The following is a 22,419-nucleotide window of genomic DNA, read 5'->3' as shown; positions in this document are numbered from 1 at the left end:
TGATTGTGAGCGCAGGAGCCCGTGCTCCCTGTTTGAATGGGGTGGCAGGCATGCATTCCTGCTGCCGCGCTGTTCACCTCTGCCAGAGATAGCTGAGTACAAACGCTCGACTATCTCCGGCAGACCCTTAGAGCTGAATGGAGCGGCAGCAGGCATGTGTGTCCTCCACTGCATTCAAACAGAAGAACAAGGGCCCACGTTCTTGTGATTGGCAGGCGCCCAAGCGGTCGGACGCTTGTCTGTTGTGTTGATGAACGGAGTGCTCCTTTAGCTTCCTCCAGCCCTTCACACCAGTGTATCTGTATGTATAGTCTCAGCCAATAAGTCACTTCTGATAGGGGAGAGAGGAGGGAACAGATAGAAAGGAATATGACTGTCTGTAACCATGGAGATACGTATATTTTTAAATTAAAACAAAATGAAAAGTTGCTTCATTTCACAGTAAATGCATCAGATTTTTTTTTCAGAATTTACTAATTCCTGTTTAATTTCTCTTTTAGCGGAATGTGATGTTCTACTTTGCAGTATTCAACGTGTTCCCGTTCTCACTAGTTGGAGTTCTGGAAATTGATAAAAAGGTAAAGATTTCCCCAGTTTCATGCAGTAGTGAATGATTGATTGACCCAACTACTCAGCAGCTGAACCATGCTTGCATGTTATTTCATTAGAACAAAGGAGGTAAGTGGTGCCAGAGGTTTATGGCAGCCACCTATCTCCAAGGATACCAATAGATCAGACAAGTTACAAACCAACAGAGGTCATCAGGGATTGCAGGGAATCTGTCAGCAGTTTTCTCAAAACAAAACTGCTGACATCTAAATGTAGGGGCAGAGGACAGGAGGTAATACATACCTCAGTGACTGCTTTTAATCCAAGGAATGATGTAAAAAGTAACTTTGATTGCCATGGGCAAGTGCACTGGGGGCGGACAGCATGCTCAGTCTATAAAGCCCCCTCCTCTGCTGAGTGAAGGCTGTAGTGGTTGGATGCTACAGCCATCACTCACAGCAGAGGCAAGGGGCTGTGGAGAGGCTCATATACTAAACGTGAAGGTGCACTTACGGGAGCGGTGCCCATGGCAAAGTTAATTTTGACATCACTCCTTGCATTAAAAGCAGTGACAGAGGTATGTGTTACCTCCTGCCCCCTCCTTCTGCCTGAATCTATCAGCAGTTTTTATTCTACACAACTGCTTAAAGACTTTCTTTAAAAATATGTTTGTTTGATCACTCCTGCTTGTGAAAGGAACAGTTGTGGAATTGCTATTTGTGCAGTTTTCTAATATAATTTAAGTTTTTTTCTGAGACTATCCTCAGCATTTGATCAGTGGGGGGTTCGAGGTGTCAGCTGTTTCAGTAGGCACTGGCCTTCTTGCAGCTTACCTAGAACAGCGCTGTACATGCTTAGTATTGCAGCTCAGCCCCATTGTTTTGAATGGGGCTGAGCTGCTCCTAGGCCATGTAACATGACGTCACTGGCCTAGGAAAAGCAGAGCGAAGGAAGCGGTGCCTTCTCAAACAGCTGATTGGCGGGGGTCCCGGGTGTCGGACTCCCACCGATCAGATACTAGTGACCTATCCAGAGTATAGGTCATTAGTTAAAAAGTCTCGGGAAAACTCCTTTAACCCCTTAAGGACATAGGACGTACCGGTACGCCCTATTTCCCGAGTCCTTAAGGACCAAGGACGTACCGGTACGTCCTAACTTTTAAATCGGGATTCCGGCGCCCGAGGGGTTAAACGGGTGACAACGCCAGGGGGGGTGATGTGACCCCCCCGTGTCGGCGATCGCAGCAAACCGCAGGTCAATTCAGACCTGCGGTTTGCTGCGCTTTTTGCAGTTTCTGATGCCCGCGGTCCCTGACCGCGGGGATCAGAAACTTTAGAGTGGCTAAAATCTATATTTTTTACCCCCCCCTGCACCCCTGCATGATTTGATGCCGGCGGGTGGTGCGGGGGGGGGTGTCGCATGCGGTGGGGGCGTTGCGGGAGGCGGGCGGTGCGGCAGGCGGGATCGCGATCCCCCGCCCGCCTCCCATGAATGATCGTTGGCTTCTAGTGGTTATACCAGGGTGCCAGCACATTGCTGGCACCCTGGTATAAACGGCTGACATCTGTGCAGATGTCAGCCGTTTAACCCTTTCCATACCGCGGTCCGTACGGACCGCTGTATGGAAAAAGTTAACTGTCATCGGTAAGGGAGCTCACTCCCTCTCCATCGGGGGGCTGCTGTGCCTTTGCAGCCCCCCGATGGAGAGGGAGAGAGCCCCCAGAGAGCCCCCCTCAGCCCCGTGCTTACCCTTCCCCGTCTGCGAAGTTCTGAGCAGACGGGGAGGGTTCCCATGGCAACAGGACGCCTGCTCAGGCGTCCTGCTGTCCATGGTGCTGAACAGATCTGTGCTGAAAGCATAGATCTGTTCAGTGTAAGTAAAATACAGTACAGAACAATATATATTGTACTGTACTGTATTATACAGACATCAGACCCACTGGATCTTCAAGAACCAAGTGGGTCTGGGTCAAAAAAATGTAAAAAAAAAGTGAAAAAAGTTAAGATAAAAAAAAACACATTTATCACTGAATAAAAATTAAAAAATAAAATAAACTACACATATTAGGTATCGCCGCGTCTGTAACGACCTGATCTATAAAATGGTCATGTTACTTTCCCCGCACGGTGAACGCCATAAAAATAAAAAAATAAAAACTATGAGAAAATTGAAATTTTGCCCACCTTACTTCCCAAAAAAGGTAATAAAAGTGATCAAAAAAGTCGCATGTACACCAAAATAGTACCAATCAAACCGTCATCTCATCCCGCAAAAAATGAGACCCTACTCAAGATAATCGCCCAAAAGCTGAAAAAACTATGGCTCTTAGACTATGGAAACACTAAAACATGATTTTTTTTTGTTTCAAAAATGAAATCATTGTGTAAAACTTACATAAATAAAAAAAAAGTATACATATTAGGTATCGCCGCGTCCGTATCGACCGGCTCTATAAAAATATCACATGACCTAACCCCTCAGATGACCACCGTAAAAAAAATAAAAATAAAAACAGTGTAAAAAAAGCCATTTTTTGCCATTTTACGTCACAAAAAGTGTAATAGCAAGCGATCAAAAAGTCATATGCACCCCAAAATAGTGCCAATCAAACCGTCATCTCATCCTGCAAAAAATGAGACCCTACTCAAGATAATCGCCCAAAAACTGAAAAAACTATGGCTCTTAGACTATGGAGACACTAAAACATTTTTTTGGTTTTAAAAATGAAGTTATTGTATAAAACTTACATAAATAAAAAAAATGTATACATATTAGGTATCGCCGCGTCCGTGACAACCTGCTCTATAAAATTACCCCATGATCTAACCTGTCAGATGAATGTTGTAAATAACAAAAAAAAAAAAACGTGCCAAAAAAGCTATTTCTTGTTACCTTGCTGCACAAAAAGTGTAATATAGAGCAACCAAAAATCATATGTACCCTAAACTAGTACCAACAAAACTGCCACCCTATCCTGTAGTTTCTAAAATGGAGTCACTTTTTTGGAGTTTCCACTCTAGGGGTGCATCAGGGGGGCTTCAAATGGGACATGGTGTCAAAAAAACCAGTCCAGCAAAATCTGCCTTCCAAAAACCGTATGGCATTCCTTTCCTTCTGCACCCTGCCGTGTGCCTGTACAGCTGTTTACGACCACATATGGGGTGTTTCTGTAAACTACAGAATCAGGGCCATAAATAATGAGTTTTGTTTGGCTGTTAACCCTTGCTTTGTAACTGGAAAAAAAATATTAAAATGGAAAATCTGCCAAAAATTAGAAATTTTGAAATTGTGTCTCTATTTTCCATTAAATCTTGTGCAACACCTAAAGGGTTAACAACGTTTGTAAAATCAGTTTTGAATACCTTGAAGGGTGTAGTTTCTTTTATGGAGTTTCTACTCTAGGGGTGCATCAGGGGGGCTTCAAATGGGACATGGTGTCAAAAAAACAGTCCAGCAAAATCAGCCTTCCAAAAACCAAACGGCGCACCTTTCACTCTACGCCCTACTGTGTGCCCGTACAGTAGTTTACGGCCACATATGGGGTGTTTCTGTAAACAGCAGAGTCAGGGCAATAAAGATACAGTCTTGTTTGGCTGTTAACCCTTGCTTTGTTAGTGGAAAAAATGGGTTAAAATTGAAAATTAGGCAAAAAAATGAAATTCTCAAATTTCATCCCCATTTGCCAATAACTCTTGTGCAACACCTAAAGGGTTAACGACGTATGTAAAATCAGTTTTGAATACCTTGAGGGGTGTAGTTTCTTAGATGGGGTCACTTTTAGGGAGTTTCTCCTCTAGGGGTGCATCAGGGGGCTTCAAATGGGACATGGTGTCAAAAAACCAGTCCATAAAAATCAGCCTTCCAAAAACCATACGGCGCACCTTTCACTCTACGCCCTACTGTGTGCCCGTACAGTAGTTTACGGCCACATATTGGGTGTTTCTGTAAACGGCAGAGTCAGGGCAATAAAGATACAATCTTGTTTGGCTGTTAACCCTTGCTTTGTTAGTGGAAAAAATAGGTTAAAATGAAAAATTAGACAAAAAAATTAAATTCTCAAATTTCCTCCCCATTTGCCAATAACTCTTGTGCAACACCTAAAGGGTTAATAATGTATGCAAAATCAGTTTTGAATACCTTGAGGGGTGTAGTTTCTTAGATGGGGTCATTTTTGGGTGGTTTCTATTATGTAAGCCTCGCAAATCGACTTCAGACTTGAACTGGTCCCTAAAAATTTAGTTTTTGTAAATTTCTGAAAAATTTCAAGATTTGCTTCTAAACTTCTAAGCCTTATAACATCCCCAAAAAATAAAATATCATTCCCAAAACAATTCACACATGAAGTAGACATATGGGGAATGTAAAGTCATCACAATTTTTTGGGGTATTACTATGTATTACAGAAGTAGAGAAACTGAAACTTTGAAATTTGCAAATTTTTCAAAATTTTTGGTAAATTAAGTATTTTTTTTGTGCAAAAAAAATAATTTTTTTGACTTCATTTTACCAGTGTCATGAAGTACAATATGTGACGAAAAAACAATCTCAGAATGGCCTGGATAAGTCAAAGCGTTTTAAAGTTATTAGCACTTAAAGTGACACTGGTCAGATTTCCAAAAAATGGCCTGGTCCTTAAGGTGAAAATGAGCCCGGTCCTTAAGGGGTTAAAGGGAACCTGTCACCTCCAAAAACCATCCCAAGCCGCCAGCAGTACCTGACAGTAGCCAGCAGCGTGTTTCCGACGATCGTTTTCTTCCTGAGGGCAGATGAAGCAGAAGCTCAGAAAACTTTATTTTATTCCCTGCCCGCGTGATTTTCTAGTCAGGCTTGAAGTCAAGGGGGCAGCGGCCTCCTTGCTTCAAGTCACAGTAACCACGCCCCCTTCCCGGCCCCTTCGCTGTGACTGACAGCGCTTATGCAGGAGAGTTCGGCTGCCTTTGCTGAACAGCCGGCTGTCAGTCACAGTGAAGGGGCAGGGAAGGGGGGGGGGGCGGTTATCTTGACTTGAAGCAAGGAGGCCGCTGCTCCCTTGACTTCAAGCATGACTAGAGAAGCGCGCCGGCAGGGGATAAAGGAACATTTTCTGAGCTTTTGCTTCATCTGCCCTCAGGAAGAAAAGGATCGTCAGAAACACGCTGCTGGCTACTGTCAGGTACTGCTGGCGGCTTGGGATGGTTTTTGGAGGTGACAGGTTCCCTTTAATCAGTAGGTGACTCAGTGTCTTCCGGGTTCCGTGTTGAATCAGTGGTTGACCACAAGATGGCGTGTCTGGCACTGTATACTTCCTGCCGATGATTACATAGTTATTAGAATCTTATGAAGGAATTTTGTGAATATTAAGTTCCAAAACCTACATCTAGTTTTTCAAAATCGTGGTCGCTAACACTCCTGCTGTCCGTTATGTATCGCAAGACCTCATGATCTAATTAGATCGGGAGGTCCTCATTTAATGCTGTTTTACACTGGCCTATATTTTGGCCGATAATTACTAACAAGCCTTTGCATGAACACTAGTTAGCGCTCATCTTGCAGTGTAATACTGTCGCCGATTACCCTATGAATGAGCAAACACTCCTTCATCGGGCAATTCTGATTTTTAAGCATGCTCAGCGCTTGCTGCCAGCAGATCATTCTGTCTAATAGAGATCTGCCGCCGGCAAACCACTAGACAGCATGGGGACAAGCGATGGCATAGCGATCACTCCTCCACATGCTGCGGAGGCAATCCCTGCATGTAATAGCAGCAGTCTCCTCCGCTAACTAGCAAGCGATTGCCGGGAGGGAACGCTTCCTTCCTGACAATCATTTGCTGATCTGCTTGTCTAATACAGGCTCTAGTTCCAAACTATTTCTGGCATCTATACAAGGGAGAATGCATACAATGGGGAAGATTCACGAATCCTGTCTAAAATGTAGACAAACGTAAGGTGGATTTACATGTTCTGAGGGGCAAACGATTATCGGCAAGGAAGCGTCCCTTCCCCACAACTGGCAGCTTGTTCAGTGTGGGATGAAATTTGCATGATGCGATCACCTCCACAGTATGATGAGTGGTCGCTATTACGATCGCTCGTCCGCATACAGCTGAATTGTTTCTGCGCCAAAGATCGCTGTTTAAACAGCACAATTTGCTGCCCAGAAACGATCATTTACTTGCCTGCATAAGCAACAGTTTCACCCTTCATCGAATGATCGGCTGCACCTTTAGGCTGGGTTCACACGGGCGTTGCGGGAGACATGCTGGGAAAGATGCGGGTGTGTTGCGGGAAAATGCACGATTTTTCCCCGCGAGTGCAAAGCATTTTAATGCGTTTTGCACGCGCGTGAGAAAAATCGGCATGTTTGGTACCCAAACCCGAACCCGGACTTCTTCACAGAAGTTCGGACTTGGGATCGATGTTGTGTAGATTTTATTATTTTCCCTTATAACATGGTTATAAGGGAAAATAACAGCATTCTTAATACAGAATGCTTAGTAAAATAGGGATGGAGGGGTTAACATTTAAAAAAAAAAAAAATTAAACTCACCTTAATCCACTTGTTCGCGCAGCCCGGCTTTTCTTCTGTCTTCTTCTTTGAGGAAAAGGAGCTGTGGTGACGTCACTGCGCACATCACATGGTCCATCACCATGATGATGGATCATGTGACGGACCATGTGATGAGTGCAGTAACGTCACCAAAGGTCCTTTTCCTTAAAGAAGAAGACAGAAGAAAAGATGGGCTGCGCGAACAAGTGGATGAGGTGAGTAAAAATTTTTTACATTTTTTTTTTTAACCCCTCTATCCCTATTTTACTAAGTATTCTGTATTAAGAATGCTGTTATTTTCCCTTATAACCATGTTATAAGGTAAAATAATAAAGATCGGGTCCCCACCCCGATCGTCTCCTTGCAACCGTGCGTGAAAATCGCACCGCATCTGCACTTGCTTGCGATTTTCACGCAGCCCCATTCACTTCTATGGGGCCTGCGTTGCGTGAAAAACGCACAAAATAGACCCTGCTTCGATTTTTCACGCAACGCATAAATGATGCGTGAAAAAACAACCGCTCATGTACACAGCCCTATAGAAATGAATGGGTCCGGATTCAGTGCGGGTGCAATGCGTTCACCTCACGCATTGCACCCGCGCGGAAAACTCGCCCGTGTGAAAGAGGCCTTAGATGGGCAGATTGTTGGGAACGAACAGTCGCAGTAATGTTCGTCCCCGATTAACTGCCTGACTGTCAGCCCATGTAAATCTACCATTAGACAGGCAGCCTAAGGATGCACCAGATTTATGACTACGACTCCGGCTAGACACTTATGGGGAGATTTATCAAAGATGGTGTACAGGAAAACTGGCTTAGTTGCCCATAGCAACCAAACAAAAAATGAAAGGTGGAACGTGATTGGTTGCTGTGGGCAAATAAGCCTGTTTTAATAAATCTCCCTCTTTGTCTAGCCTTACACTTCCTATTGGTTGGCTTACTTTGCACCAGAATTTTGGCACAAAATTTAGCATCTCATCCCGTTCCCTGTGAGACCACACCTCCCTGACCGTGAAGCTATGCCCCCTTGGAGGACCAGGCACAGTGCATTATTCTTTTTTGCTTATCCGATTTATCTTAAATATGTCTAAAATTAGATGCGTAAAAAATGCACCAGATTTGGCACAAATGACGCCAGAATTCAGGCCCAGCCATAGTAGTACACGAGCCATTGCTCATTCTTTTCCACCAGTTTATACAGATGCACTGTGCTTATTTGTATAGTAAAGGGGCCTACCCTACAATAAATAAATTAGGGCTCCTGGAAGGGGTGCAATTTTGTAAAAAGCAGCAGTGGAGCTATAGAAGAGTGTACAACTGCACTGAGGATCTCCTTTCACGCCCCCTGATTAGAGCTGTAAGCAGAATTGGAGGGACGGCACTGTGTATTAGTAAACTACACCTTGTGCCAGTTACTTAAAGAATCCCCCCCCCCCCCCCATCCCATTAATTTCTATCACCGCTGTGTGCATTCTCAGCCACCACTACGTGCCAGGTCCTCAGTGCGGCCATTGAGGAGGGATCGGGTTGACCTGTGTGCAGATGATGGATGTTGGTGGGAAAACCCGATTCTAAAATATAAAGTATAAACCATGGAGGTAAGTTATAAAATTGTGTCCAGTAATCTCTGCATTCCGACTCCGGACAGACCGGGAGTGCAGGGAGCCATGACATTGTTTTCTTCCAATGCAGTCTGAGTTACAGCAATTGGTAATTAAAGTGCAGAGTAAAGGGTGTAGACACCCCGATCAGGCAGACGATTATGGGGAGGGAAGCGTTCCTTCCCGACAATCTCCTGCTCGCTAGCAGAGGAGACCGCTGCTCTTACATGCAGAGATCTCCTCCACAGCACGGGAAGGAGCGACCGTTATGCCATCGCTCATCCTCCTGCTGTCGAGTGGTTTGCTTGCTGCAGATTGTAATCAGACAGTGCGGTCCGCCGCCGGCAAACAATGATTTTTAAGCGTGCATAAAAATCACAATTGCCTGATAAACGAGCGCTTACTTGTTCATCGGGCAATCGGCGGCAGTATTACACTGAGCGATCATCGGGCAGAAAATCTGCCCATGTAATACACCCTTAAGCCAAGTAAAGACAATTTAGTAACCCTAAATCCATCCTTATTGCTTTCTCTGGTCTTAAACAGGTTTTCGGATCTAATGTGAGTGACGCCATGATTTCTGATGGCATGTTAATTGTAATGCACAGTCCTGGTCTCGTTCGTCTCTACAGTTTTGAGAACATTGCTAAAGAGGTATGTGAAAAAATAAGTGCTTAATTATGACATATGAGGTGGCGTATGGCTGTATTGTAGCTTCCATGTCATATCTCAAACACCGCCCCTTCCCCTACTGAACCAAACTTGTATCACCCCTATACCCTACTATGGTCTTAAAGGCCCTTTAACGATGACCAGTCCCCTCTCCTGACATGTCTGTTTTAGTAACTACTTGCATTCCCCATGTATTAATTATTGTGAAGCATCTATCCTTATGACTTTATGAAGTTCCATTCCTTTATTATTCCTACTAGAAGTTATGTATGAATGGCTTCCAGGTGGCAGTGAAAGGTCCAGATGGGTGTTACCAGTTGGAAGTGTCGGTCTGACACTGGCAGCACATGATTTTATAGCGTCTGACTGTGCAGACTGATCACACCAATGTGTGACTTCCTTGCAAAATGCTTCTCTTTAATGTGGTCAGATGTTTTATTATTCTTCTCCGGTTAGAGTTTGACAAGCTTAAAGTTAAAGAGGGACGGTTGTGGCAAGATTGAAAATCCACGCTATAGGTGATAACGGTTTGATTAGTGTGGGTCCGACCCCCTAGCACCCAATCGAAAGAATGAGCGGTTAACATATTGCAGGATCAGACTACATAGGGGTTGTTTGTAGTCTGTTACCATGGAGACGCCTAGGCTTTCATAGGAACAATTAAAAAAATAATAATGCAAAGGTGTATATAGCCTATAAGGGTCTAATCACATAGAGTGGTAATGGCTAGCTAGGCAGAGATAATGTTTTAGAGACTTTTGGGAGATTTTATCATAACTGGTCCAAAGGAAAACAGAGCACCAATCAAAAGGAGCATCTGCTTCACTTTTTCCTTTGCACCAGATTTTACCAAGTTTTTACCCAAAAGCGTTTGAAATAATCAGTCTTTATTACTTTCTCTAACATGTTTGTCCCTGGGACAAGGAACGGGATTATATTCCATAAGAAATAAATGCACACAAATGCCTTATGTAGTTTGTGTTTTTGGATAAATATTTCCATGTGCACGAGCTCCAGTATTCAGAAACAAGTCTCTCCATTCACTATTCCACTTCAGCCAGTCATTTGTCCAGCGTCCCAGTCATATAAATGATCAGTTCTACCTTTACGTCTTGCCATGCCAAGGTGCACTGTCCTCCCAGCAAATTATCTTTTCAGTGTATGCAGCAGGAGTGTGTCATAGGGGAGACCGTCAACTGGAGAGGTGAAACGGGGCGAGTAGGAGACTTTCCATTTGGAATCCCCTGCAACATCGCCTTGACAGGTACTGAACTGTTTTTATTTTCTTTGCATCTTTTTGTTATAGTGTGCTAATGGAGATCACCTTACGTCTTCTGATACGTCCCATAGACCTGACCGGAGATTCCACCTAGGACCCCTAACGATTCCTAAATCAAGTGATAGGGAGTTTGCAAACTTAGTAACTGAGATATCAAGTGGTGGAAGTATTCAGGAATGATGATTATTTAAGACTTTTCTTATGCAAAAACCAAGCCCACAGGTGACCTCCTCTGGGGCGTCTAAAGTTGTACTAACGGGTCATTCCGATCTCAGCCAAATGAGATCGAAATGATCCTCGAGTGCCGCTGCCAGGGGTAGGCAAAGTTGTGGAAACCGTTATGGAAAACTTCTGTTAAAGCTCAGTGACCCTTCAAGACCAATGAGCTACTGAATATTATAAATTATTCTCGTAAACGTCACAGTAATTTGCCTGGTGACATTTTTGGTTTTTAGAAAGACCCCCCATTTTGTTTGAAGTGCCTTGTCTTGAAAATGCATTTCAAGTTGGCGGACATCCCTGGCATTATATCATTACACCCAATAAGAGAAAAGAGAGAGGAACCTATCAGATCCGCTGCATGGACGACCACCGCCTGGTAAAATAATCTGCACGTTTGAGAGCAATGTAATCCATGCCAGTGTTTGTCCTAGATATTATGCATGTTTTATTGTGTGTTTAGGGGTTTATTGCTGGAACAGTGGGGGAGATTTATTATCTCTCTTGTGCCTGAAAAGTGGCGTTGAAAAGTCGCAAACTATGGATTTGCAACGTTTTTAAAAAATAGTCGCATCTCTTCATTTTTACACCGCCCTCTGCACTTTTCCTATAGGAAGCATGGGAAGGGGGCATGGACATCAGCCGCAACAAATTTATTTTCATACACGCCAGTTTTCTGGCACAAATGAAGCTAGAGCTCGGAGCTGCCGTAAATTTCTGTTTGGGCGCAACGGTCTGACCGAGGAAGGGCACACCTCATCATAAATTAAGCGCATGCTCCAGCAGTGCCGGTCTTGATAAATCTTATTGGGCAAAGCTGGATAGTTTTTTCCATGGATGTAACTATAACCATAGCACTTGCTATGGGGCCAGAAGTTGGGGGGCTTATCAAGTGCAAGAACATTGAACCTTTTTGCGGGGAATAACAATATGATGGCTTCTTGTTATAATGTGCTTTTTCAAGATCTTGTGCTGTTATACATACCTTTAAGTATTGCTACTTATACTTCTTACACTAGGTGGTGGAGACCCCATCTTATTTTGCTATGGGGCCCTATGAATTATAGTTACACCCTTTTCCTTGCACATTGGCACACTCTTCCACCTGCTATACATGGAACTGCAACACAGCTCCTGTCTAATGAACTGGGTGTGGGTGGGGGTCCCGGCAATGAGAGCCCCTCTAAGCAGGAAGCTTACTTTAGGGGAATCCTTTTAATAAAAGCAGTTATATTGCTCATAGTTACTCACATGACTGTAGGAGGACACTGGCACGGTACTACTTTCTGTACACAGCTCTGTGTTGTGGTCACGTACGTCTGTGGCTCTGCCCTTGATCTCCCTGGATTACATTTAATTGTTTCAGGCGAAGAATGGAATGCGTGACATGAAATACCGCGCTTTAGAACCAGAATGGATTCACTTTCACCCTGATTCTTCCGAAAGAATCATCCATGTTGGACCTGATCAGATCTGGTGAGTGGAATTTTGAATAGTCCTGTGACCAGTTCTGATGTGTGAGGCTAAGTACCTGTGTAAAACTTGCCGTATTTTTCACCCTATAAGCTGCACCTGACCATAGGACGCACCTAGGTTTTAGAGGCGGACAATAAGAAAAAAAAATGTTTCATTAGACCTCAGATCAGACCACCAATCAGACCCCAATGTCAATCAGACCTCAGCTCACAGCCCCAATCAAACCCCCAATGTTAATATGTGTAATAAGACCCTCAGTCAGACCCCAAATCAGACCTCAGCTCAAACCCTAATGTGAATGACACCTCCCCCATCAGACCTCAGACAAGAGCCCCATTATAAATTAGACCCCCTGCCTCAGATCAGTCCCCCATGCCGCAGATTGCATTCACCGCTTCCCAGTTTTCCGGTACTAATTAGCACTTCCATAATGAAAGCCCTTATTAGTATTCGCCCCATAAGAAGCAGTGACATCTTTCTCCAACTTTGGTAGGAAAAAAGTCAGTCTTATGGGGCGAAAAATACGCTATCCCCTATCCACAGCAGCAGCAGCGCACCTGCATGACTGATGCTCCATTCATTCTGGGGATTCCTGTGCCTCATTCTTGTGATTGGTCGGACCCCCATGGATCAGATTTGTATCCCCTATGCTGTGGATAGGGTTAAGTTCTTGGTGGGACAACCCCTTTAATTTTCGCTGCTACCCTGAGTATTCTGATCTTGATCTTTTTTTTTTTTCTGGGCCTGCCACCATTCCTAAGATACAGGCTTTGCAAGTTCTGTTTCCTATATGTAAATGATCCGGTGGTTTGCCAAAGGGGAGGGGCTAGCCATTTTTTTTCTCCAAAGGTGGAGTCATCTTCATTGCTCTGATGCTTTCCAGTCAACGTGGTCCGCATCATAGCAGCCAGTCCAGCAGGTGCCCGTGAACCCGGCTGATGTGAGTGCACAGCATAGTCTCATGAAAGGTCACACTGAAGTGGACACTCTGATGCCGTCTGCACTGACTAGACGACACCACAAGAGCGATGAAACTTACTCCATCTTCATAGAAGAGACTGGACAGCTGCCCCACTGACAAACGCCAGACCATTCACATATCGGACATAAGGACAGACTCAAAAAAGTGACCCCATGTTGTAGGGAGGTCCAAATTGACAGAAGTAGGTAGTGCCAGCAATACCTTAGTGCAGCACAAAATACCACCCGACAGAACAAAATACCACAGTGCAGCACACAATGCTGCTTCCCCCAACACAGTATTCAACTGCATCACTGTCCTGAGGATGGAGATATGGTTGAATTCAGAAGGGGACCTATGGCCACTATCCTGGTGCATAAGTACCTGATGCTTCTAGAATTATTAATGCTGAGAGCATCAGATCATAATGCACCCAGACAGCAGCTGTATGGCGGCCCCCTAGTGAATCAGCCCACCAGGAAATTTCCCTGTAGGGTCTATAGCCAGTCCACCCCTGATTGGATGCCAGAACTTACTGGCCCAGTACCTTGGGACCTATTACCTATTTGTCCCAGGAAAAAATAATAATACTGAGGAGCAGCAGTAATTAAAGGAGTTTCCTGGGAGCACCAGTGAGCGCTGAGGACTTTTCCTAGGCCATCGTTCACATGGCCTATGTGCAGCTCAACCCCATTCAAGTGAATTGACTGGGGTTGCAATACCAAGCACAGCCACTATACAATGTGTGGTGCTGTGCTTGGTAAGCTTTGAGGGAGCCGCAGTACTCACCAGAGCGCCGCGGCCTCTTCAAACAGCCGATCTGTGCCGGGTGTTGGATCCCCCACCGATCAGATCTTGACCTCTATAGGTCACCAAAATTGTACTCCCGGAGTCCCCCTTTAAAGCAAGTACTTAGTTTTACACATGAGCTGCTCACAGGTTCTCTTTAAACTTTTTTAGCCAATGATAGTACACATGGTGTTGCTTGTTTGCCATCTGATTTGGTTTAAAAAGCTGCAAATGACGAGCAGAGTGGGTCTGCTGCATGTATAATTCATACCGGCTGCAGGAAACATAATTCGATTTTTCCGGATATGTCTTTACATTATTGTGCAATTCATGTTGGGTAACATTACTGCAAGGTCACAAGTCAAATGCGTAACTAATAATTGTGTATGTTCTCCGGCTGTAATAAGGGGGACTTTTTTCTTATGTAGTTACTGTTACTACTTTACTGTTTTGCTGTTTTAGGGTTTTAAAGCTAAAGGAACTAGAAGATGACGAATATAAATACGAGGTCATTAAGGATTTTGTGATTTTTGCGTTCAGAGACCCTACGGTATGTAGAATATTGTATTTATGTAGATTATAGCAGCGATGAACGAATCGATTCATCTATTAGCAGGAGCTCTTCCCCTGGGAGGGACTGTTCACACAGATGAAGAAGCACCCGTCTGCCTGTTGATTGACAGGGCTGGACATCCAGTCCGACCCTGCGCCACTGCTTCGAGTAGCAGTGCAGGCACAGTCAAATTCGGCTTCGGGAACAGCGACTGTTGATGCGCTGGAAGTGTACATGTGCTAAAAATTTGCCAATGGCAAATCTAAAACGGCTAGTATATCCCACAACTACCTAAAATAAAATTTATAAAATAATAAATATCTAAAATATAAATAATAAAAAAAATCATTAAAAACTGCTGCACAAGTGATGGTAAATAATGGAGGCGCTAGGATACTTGGGGTCCAGGAGGCTAATGGCTCATACAATGCAGGCCTATGCGTGCTGCTGAATAGTGTTGAGCGAACTTGTGTTTTAAGTTTTGCGTCCAAAGTTCGGGTTATCTAAGAATTCCGTTATGGATTCCAAATTCAGTTATGGTCCGTGGTAGCGGAATCCATAACGGGATTCTTCGATAACCCGAACTTTGGACGCAGAACTTAAAACACAAGTTCGCTCAACACTACTGCTGAATAAAAGTCATGTGATTAAAATTACGGAACTTATTTTTCTTGTGATAAAACAAATATCGCAGTTAATGATGGCACGTGTTCCTTTTACTGTCCGGTCGCCAATCTATTTGACGTCTTGTTCTAAATTGCTAATAATGCATAGTGTTATTCATCCGTAATAAAGTTCACCGCTGATGCGGTACCTCCGCCTATTAGTCCTGTTATAAGTTATATTTGACTTTAATATGCTGAATAATTACAGCAAAGATACCTTGTATGTGAGATACCTTGGAAGGAGGTTAAAGGGGTTTTCGAAGACATTATAACTGATAACCTATCTCCAGGATAGGTCATCAATATCTGATCTGTAGGGGTCCAACACCCGGGACCCCTGCCAATCAGCTGTTTGAGAAGGCAGCGGCGCTCACAGCGTGGGTCACATGGCCTAGGCACAGCCGCTATGCAATGTACGGCGCCATGCTTGGTAAGCTGCCAGAAGACCACGGTACTAACAGGAGTGTCGGTGCCTTCTCAAACAGCTGATTGGCAGGGGGTCTTGGGTGTCGGACCCCCACCGATCAGATACTGATGGCCTATCCTGAGGACAGGTCATCAGTTATAAAATCCTGGAAAACACTTTTAAAGGGATCATGTGTGGACAGTAAAGTGGACTGTAAAGTGGCTAACAGCCATTACATGCTAGAGATACTCTATAAAAACTAGTAAAAAGTTATGTTGCAATCGTTTCCCAAATCTTCTATATGCCATCGCTTGCTATGAAGGGGAAACTCCTTTACTTGTTTTTACCTTTTTTAGGTTAATAAACTGGTGACGTTTACGACATCTGGGAGGTTGGTACAAAAACGCTATGCCAGACTAGATGATGATCCAGATCTAGAGGTAAGTGGGTTAAATATCCTTTCCTAACAGAAAAATATGTTTTTTTTTTTGCAATAAATACATAATTATAATGTAGAGAGTTGACTTTCAGGTCTGATGTTTTGTGAACTTGTGTTTGTCCCGTTCAGACGTTCACGGCTGTGGTGTATGAAGATGAGCTGGACCTGCTGACCGTGGTGGCCGTGACGCAGACGGACGAAGAGGGCAGAGCACACGTAGCTCTACACTGCAACGAAACAGGGAAGATTCTAAAGAAGATCCCACTGCAGGAATCTTGGGATGTGGTAGGGAATATACACGTGTGTCTTGTACTAGTTCGTTTCCTATAACAGTACTCTACTCTGTCATCGCTAGGCTTATTCGCCCGGGGCAAAGGTTTTCTGCCCTTGCACTGTGTCTATATTCCCTACCCTGGTCAAAGCAGAATAACTTATTGGTGCCTCTACTCCACTGGCACCCAGCACCCAAACCTTGTGCCTCATCTTGCTGCCTCTCCTCTGATGGGGACTTTAATAGTCTTAAAGGGTTTCTACCACCAGATTTTGAGATTTTTCGCTGACTGACACTAGCGATCTGCCAGTGTCTGCACTACCTAACAGGGCTCTTGTATCACCTTTGTCTGGAGCGGTTAAGCTTAAAAACATACTTTTATTGATATGCAAATGAGCCTCTAGGTGCTATGGGGGCGTCTTTTCAGCACCTAGAGGCTCCGTCTACTCACTGCATCCCTCCAGCCCGCCCCGCTCCTCTTGATTGACAGCCAACCTCGCTCCATCTCGAATTCCAGCACCTGCGCCGTGCGCTTCTGTATTCGGCGCAGGCGCAGTGACTGTCGGACCGCAGTAAAGATGCCGCCGCAGGGAGCGGTCCGACAGTCACTGCGCCTGCGCCGAATACAGAAGCGCGCGGCGCAGGTGCTGGAATTCGAGATGGAGCGAGGTTGGCTGTCAATCAAGAGGAGCGGGGCGGGCTGGAGGGACGCGGTGGGCGGCAGAAACAGATTTCTTCCCACACTCCAAAGACATAGAGATAGGGAACTTAGATTGTGAGCCCCATTGGGGACAGGGTGATGCTAATGTCTGTAAAGCGCTGCAGAATATGTCAGCGCTATGTAAGTGAGTAGAATAAATAAATAAACCAGACCTGTACCTCACATGCATCCACAGATCTCCCCATTAATTGCTTTATTAGATTTATTTCAAGCTAGCAGCACAGGGTCTGCCCTTTCTCACAGGGTGTGTCCTGTCTGCTGCTTCTGGTGCTGTTGAAGGATAGAACTGAGCTTGTGTGTCCATAGAGAAATTAGAAAAAGAACAAACAGCAGGTGGCGCTATACCAAAACATTTACCATAGAAGATGCACTTTTTTCCCACAAAAGGGGGAATGGCAGTGTGTGTTATAGTCCGAATACTAATGACTGCTTCCATCAGATCTCAGATCAGACCCCTAGGCTCCATAAGCCTCAGATCAGACCCCCAATCTCCAGCATCCTCAGATCACTTCCCCAGCAGACCCTCCAGCCCTTATCAGACCTCAGATCAGACGCTAAAAAAAATAAACAAACTTACCTTGCTTGCTCCGGATGGCGGTGCAGAACCAAGACTCACCGCTCCATCGCTTCCAGCCCGTGCTGCACTGTGACCTGACGTCACACAGTGTAAGGTCATCGTAGTGTGCACCTACGTGCGCTACGTCCTGGCGCTATGCGCGATCAGGACACAGTGCACAGCGGGACGCTGAAGACGACCACCATGGAGAGTGAGGGCAACCAGCGCAGCACTGCCCTCACCTCCCCGTGCCTCCCATCAGTGTGAGGTCCTGCTGTGACAGAATCACACAGCATAGAGTCCTGGAATCTACTGAATTACACTGACGTAATGCTGTCAGTGTCACACGATAGGTTCTAGGACCCTCAGGATCACACAGAATTATAAATCATTATAATGCTATGCGATCCCGTCAGTGGAGCAGAGGTCAGAGCGGGATCACATGCTGCAAGTTCCTCGCATTGAACTCACTCGTGTGTGCCAGGCCTAACATCTTGTTTTTTGTTTAAAAACACCTGAAGACAAGTAGAAAAAATGGTTACAAAAGTTAGCAAAAATGACAGAAAAAGAACTGTGTATAAATCCACCCTTAAAATGAAGATTAGCCTTTAGACATCATTAGATGTCATTGGTGGAGGGCTGTGCCCTAGCACAAAACAGACTGCGGGGCTGTAATTCTTCTCCTCAGGCTGTAGAAACTTTTCAGTTCCTTGCCATTACCGTTCACTGGATGTCAGCAGAATACCCTGCTTACTCCCAATGACACTGTCGTGCTTTTTGTCACCAACTGACAGTCTGTGTTTGGAAATATATAGACTGCCAATCTGTTCATACATCATTTTATAGATAAGAACCATTTGGCCCATCTAGTCTGCCCAATATACTGAATACTATGGATAGTCCCTGGCCCTATCTTATATGAAGGATAGCCTTATGCCTATCCCATGCATGCTTAAACTCCTCCACTGTATTTGCAGCTGCCACTTCTGCAGGAAGGCTATTCCATGCATCCACTACTCTCTCAGTAAAGTAATACTTCCTGATATTACTTTTAAACCTTTGCCCCCCTAATTTAAAACCATGTCCTCTTGTAGCAGTTTTCCTTCTTTTAAATATTCTCTACTCTTTTACCTTGTTGATTCCCTTTATGTATTTAGCAGTTTCTTTCATATCCCCTCTGTCTCGTCTTTCTTCCAAGCTATACATGTTAAGGTCCTTTAATCTTTCCTGGTAAGTTTTATCCTGCAATCCATGTACCAGTTTAGTAGCTCTTCTCTGAACTCTCTCCAAGGTATCTATATCCTTCTGGAGATATGGCCTCCAGTACTGCGCACAATACTCCAAATGAGGTCTCACTAGTGCTCTGTAGAGCGGCATGAGCGCCTCCCTCTTTCTACTGGTAATTCCTCTCCCTATACACCCAAGCATTCTGCTAGCATTTCCTGCTGCTCTATGACATTGTCTGCCTACCTTTAAGTCTTCTGAAATAATGACCCCTAAATCCCTTTCCTCAGATACTGAGGTTAGGACTGTCTCACTGATTTTATATTCTGCTCTTGGGTTTTTACGCCCAGGTGCATTATTTTGCACTTATCCACATTAAATTTTAGTTGCCAGATTTTTGACCATTCCTCTAGTTTTCCTAAATCCTTTTCCATTTGGTGTATCCCTCCAGGAACATGAACCCTGTTACAAATCTTTGTGTCATCAGCAAAAAGACACACCTTACCATCGAGGCCTTCTGCAATTTCGCTGATAAAGATATTAAACAATATGGGTCCCAGAACAGATCCCTGAGGTACCCCACTGGTAACAAGACCATGGTCTGAATATACTCCATTGACTACAACCCTCTGTTGCCTGTCCCTCAGCCACTGCCTAATCCATTCAACAATATGGGAGTCCAAGCCCAAAGACTGCAGTTTATTGATAAGCCTTCTGTGTGGGACAGTATCAAAAGCCTTACTAAAGTCTAGATAAGCGATGTCTACTGCCCCTCCGCCATCTATTATTTTAGTCACCCAATCAAAAAAATCAATAAGATTAGTTTGACATGATCTCCCTGAAGTAAACCCATGCTGTTTTTCATCTTCCAATCCATGGGATTTTAGATGTTCCACAATCCTCTCCTTAAGTATGGTTTCCATTAATTTCCCCACTATTGATGTCAGGCTTACTGGCCTATAGTTGCCCGATTCCTCCCTACTACCTTTCTTGTGAATCGGCACAACATTTGCTAATTTCCAATCTTCTGGGACGACTCCTGTTGCCAGTGATTGGTTAAATAAATCTGTTAATGGTTTTGCTAGTTCACCGCTGAGCTCTTTTAATAGCTTTGGGTGTATCCCATCAGGCCCCTGTGATTTATTTGTATTAATTTTAGACAGCTGACTTAGAACCTCTTCCTCTGTAAAGACACATGCATCAAAAGATTCATTTTTAGTGGAATTGAGCTGCAGTACCAGATGTGGCCTGTATATAAGGGGGTGCCGTTTCTGAAAAAAAAAAATAAGATCCTTTTTGTTAACGTCATAAACCCCTTTAACTATACCAGTAGGAGACACATGGGAACCCTGCCCTTCACATTCATCATACTTCTATTAGGCAGTCAAGCAGAGGCAGGAATCTGAGCGACTCATATTCACGTCTATATGACGACAAATCTGTTCCATTTAAGGCTACTTTCACAACTGCGTTGTTAATTCCGGTATTGAGATCTGGCAGAGGATCTGAATACCGGAATTAAACGGATCCGTTTTGGCTTTGCACATCAGGATCTCTGTACCAGCACATCTGTTCCGTTAGGATGCGGGTGTGTGAAATCAAAACGAAAAACACTGATCCGTCATTAAATACATTGAAAGTCACTGGGTGACTGATCCGTTTTTTTAGGCTCCTAAAAAAACAGATCCGTCAGCATTGACTTACATTGTTTTCAGTGCCGGATCCGTTTTTTTCCATTTTTGTGACCAGACACAAAACCGCAGCTTGGAATGGAATGCTATGGAACGGAAGACATCCTGTACGGATCTCTTTCCATTTACAATGCATGAGGTCTAAACTAAAAAAAAAAAATTCCGGTATTGAGATCCTCTGCTGCAAGTGTGAAAGTAGCCTAATACCTACAGAGGATCAGTTGACTTGTGCATAGGACTAATATGCAGCCATTTTTTTTCCAGACTTACAGCCATGCCTTAGTGTTTGATCGGGACACCTTGATCCATATAGAAGAGAGACCCAACCGCAACTTCTTCTGTTACGTGTATAAAATGCACTGCGGTCCTGAGGAGTCCTAGTGAATATAAGTTTCTATACTCAGTGAGAAAGTTTTTGTTTTGTAAAATCTGCTCTGAATCCTTGTTTTAAAAGGCAATAAATATGTTTTTTTTGAAGCTGTGTCTGTTTATTTCAATTTAAGGTGAATATGTTAATGCTAACCGCCAGAATTTCAGTTATTCTTCATAGTGGACTCTTTTAGAGCATACAAGGAATACACAGATTAAAGTTTAAAAGGGCATCTATCAGCAGATTTGTACCTATGACACTGGCTGAGCTGTTACATGTGCGCTTGGCAGCTGAAGACATCTGTGTTGGTCCAAAGGTTCATATGTGTCCGCATTGCTGAGAAAAATCATGTGTTAAAATATGCAAATGAGGGTGGGATGACTGTTACACAGCCTGCCCTATCAATCAAATTAGAGAGTGCAGCAGTTGCAGAAAAAAATAGAGCCTCTAGGTGCAATGGTAACGCCCCTGTTGCTCCTAGAGGCTCATTTGCATATATTATAACTTCATTTTTCTCAGCAATGCGGGCACATATGAACACAGGATTAACACAGATGTCTTCAGCTGCCAAGCGCACATGTAACAGGTCAGCCAGTAACCTAGGGACAAATCTGCTGACAGATGATACAGAACAGAAACAAGAAAACTGTTATAAGAAGGGGAAACACCACAAAGTGCCCAATTGGATCTACCAATTAGCTTGGAAGAAATAACACAAGCAATATCAGACCTTAATAACTGGAGATCTCCAGGCCCAGGCGGGCTCCCTAAAGAAGTATATGCCAGGTATGCCGAGGTGCTGGCCCCTCAATTGTTATCACCCTCCACTCGGCCTTGGAAATGGGACGCCTGCCGGAATCCTTTATGGAAGCCACTATTATGCTTTTACTCAAACCTGATAAAGATTCTCTAGAATGTAGTTCTTATAGACCACAAAATCCTGACCACAATTCTAGGCACTCTCCTAAATCGGGTAATTCTGTGATTGGTTCACCAGGACCAGACAGGGTTTATGCCAGGGAAGTCCACTACGGAGAATATTAGACTGGTTCAGGTACTCAGATGGGATATTCCCTGAATGCGGATTGGGCCCTAGCCTGATTAGACACAGCCAAGGCATTTGATTCTAGAGAATGGGCTTATTTGATAACTGCCTGAGAGGATTTGGGTTTGGTCCACAGTTCCTCAGATGGATTGCTATCTTGTACAGCAGCCCGGTAAGCAGGCTATTGAGAAATGGGGAATTATCAGAAAGCTTCCCTCTTCACAGAGGAACGAGACAGGGCTGCCCCCTGTCGCCGCTCTTGTTTGCCCTACAACATAACTGGAGTGACCATGGGAGGGAGAGAAGTCGTCCGTATAGGGATTATATGCTGATGATACGATTTTATATTTATCATCGCCTATCCCTTAGTGGGGCTTTGATAGACGAATTTAACATTTATC

At 44.2% G+C, this 22,419-nt stretch overlaps 1 protein-coding gene across 3 annotated transcripts in view; it reads left to right on the top strand.

The window, feature by feature from the left end:
- DCAF17 (DDB1 and CUL4 associated factor 17) overlaps positions 1-21,077 on the top strand; it is a 50,091-nt gene extending 29,014 nt beyond the window's left edge. For all 3 annotated transcript variants that reach the window (XM_040440733.1, XM_040440734.1, XM_040440735.1), the window contains 9 exons: positions 501-578; positions 9,228-9,335; positions 10,512-10,617; positions 11,088-11,230; positions 12,218-12,327; positions 14,540-14,630; positions 16,058-16,141; positions 16,270-16,425; positions 20,868-21,077. In XM_040440733.1, coding sequence (XP_040296667.1) covers positions 501-578; positions 9,228-9,335; positions 10,512-10,617; positions 11,088-11,230; positions 12,218-12,327; positions 14,540-14,630; positions 16,058-16,141; positions 16,270-16,425; positions 20,868-20,984 — 993 coding nt within the window. In that variant the 3' untranslated portion in view covers positions 20,985-21,077. The remainder of the gene's footprint in view (positions 1-500; positions 579-9,227; positions 9,336-10,511; positions 10,618-11,087; positions 11,231-12,217; positions 12,328-14,539; positions 14,631-16,057; positions 16,142-16,269; positions 16,426-20,867) is intronic.
- The last annotated feature ends 1,342 nt before the right edge of the window (positions 21,078-22,419 follow it).

Source organism: Bufo bufo, chromosome 7 (assembly GCF_905171765.1).
Source record: "Bufo bufo chromosome 7, aBufBuf1.1, whole genome shotgun sequence".
In the NCBI taxonomy this organism is placed as follows: Eukaryota; Metazoa; Chordata; class Amphibia; order Anura; family Bufonidae; genus Bufo; species Bufo bufo.
The sequence above is the reverse complement of the archived record's forward strand: the minus strand, read 5'-3'. Positions and strand labels throughout refer to the sequence as shown.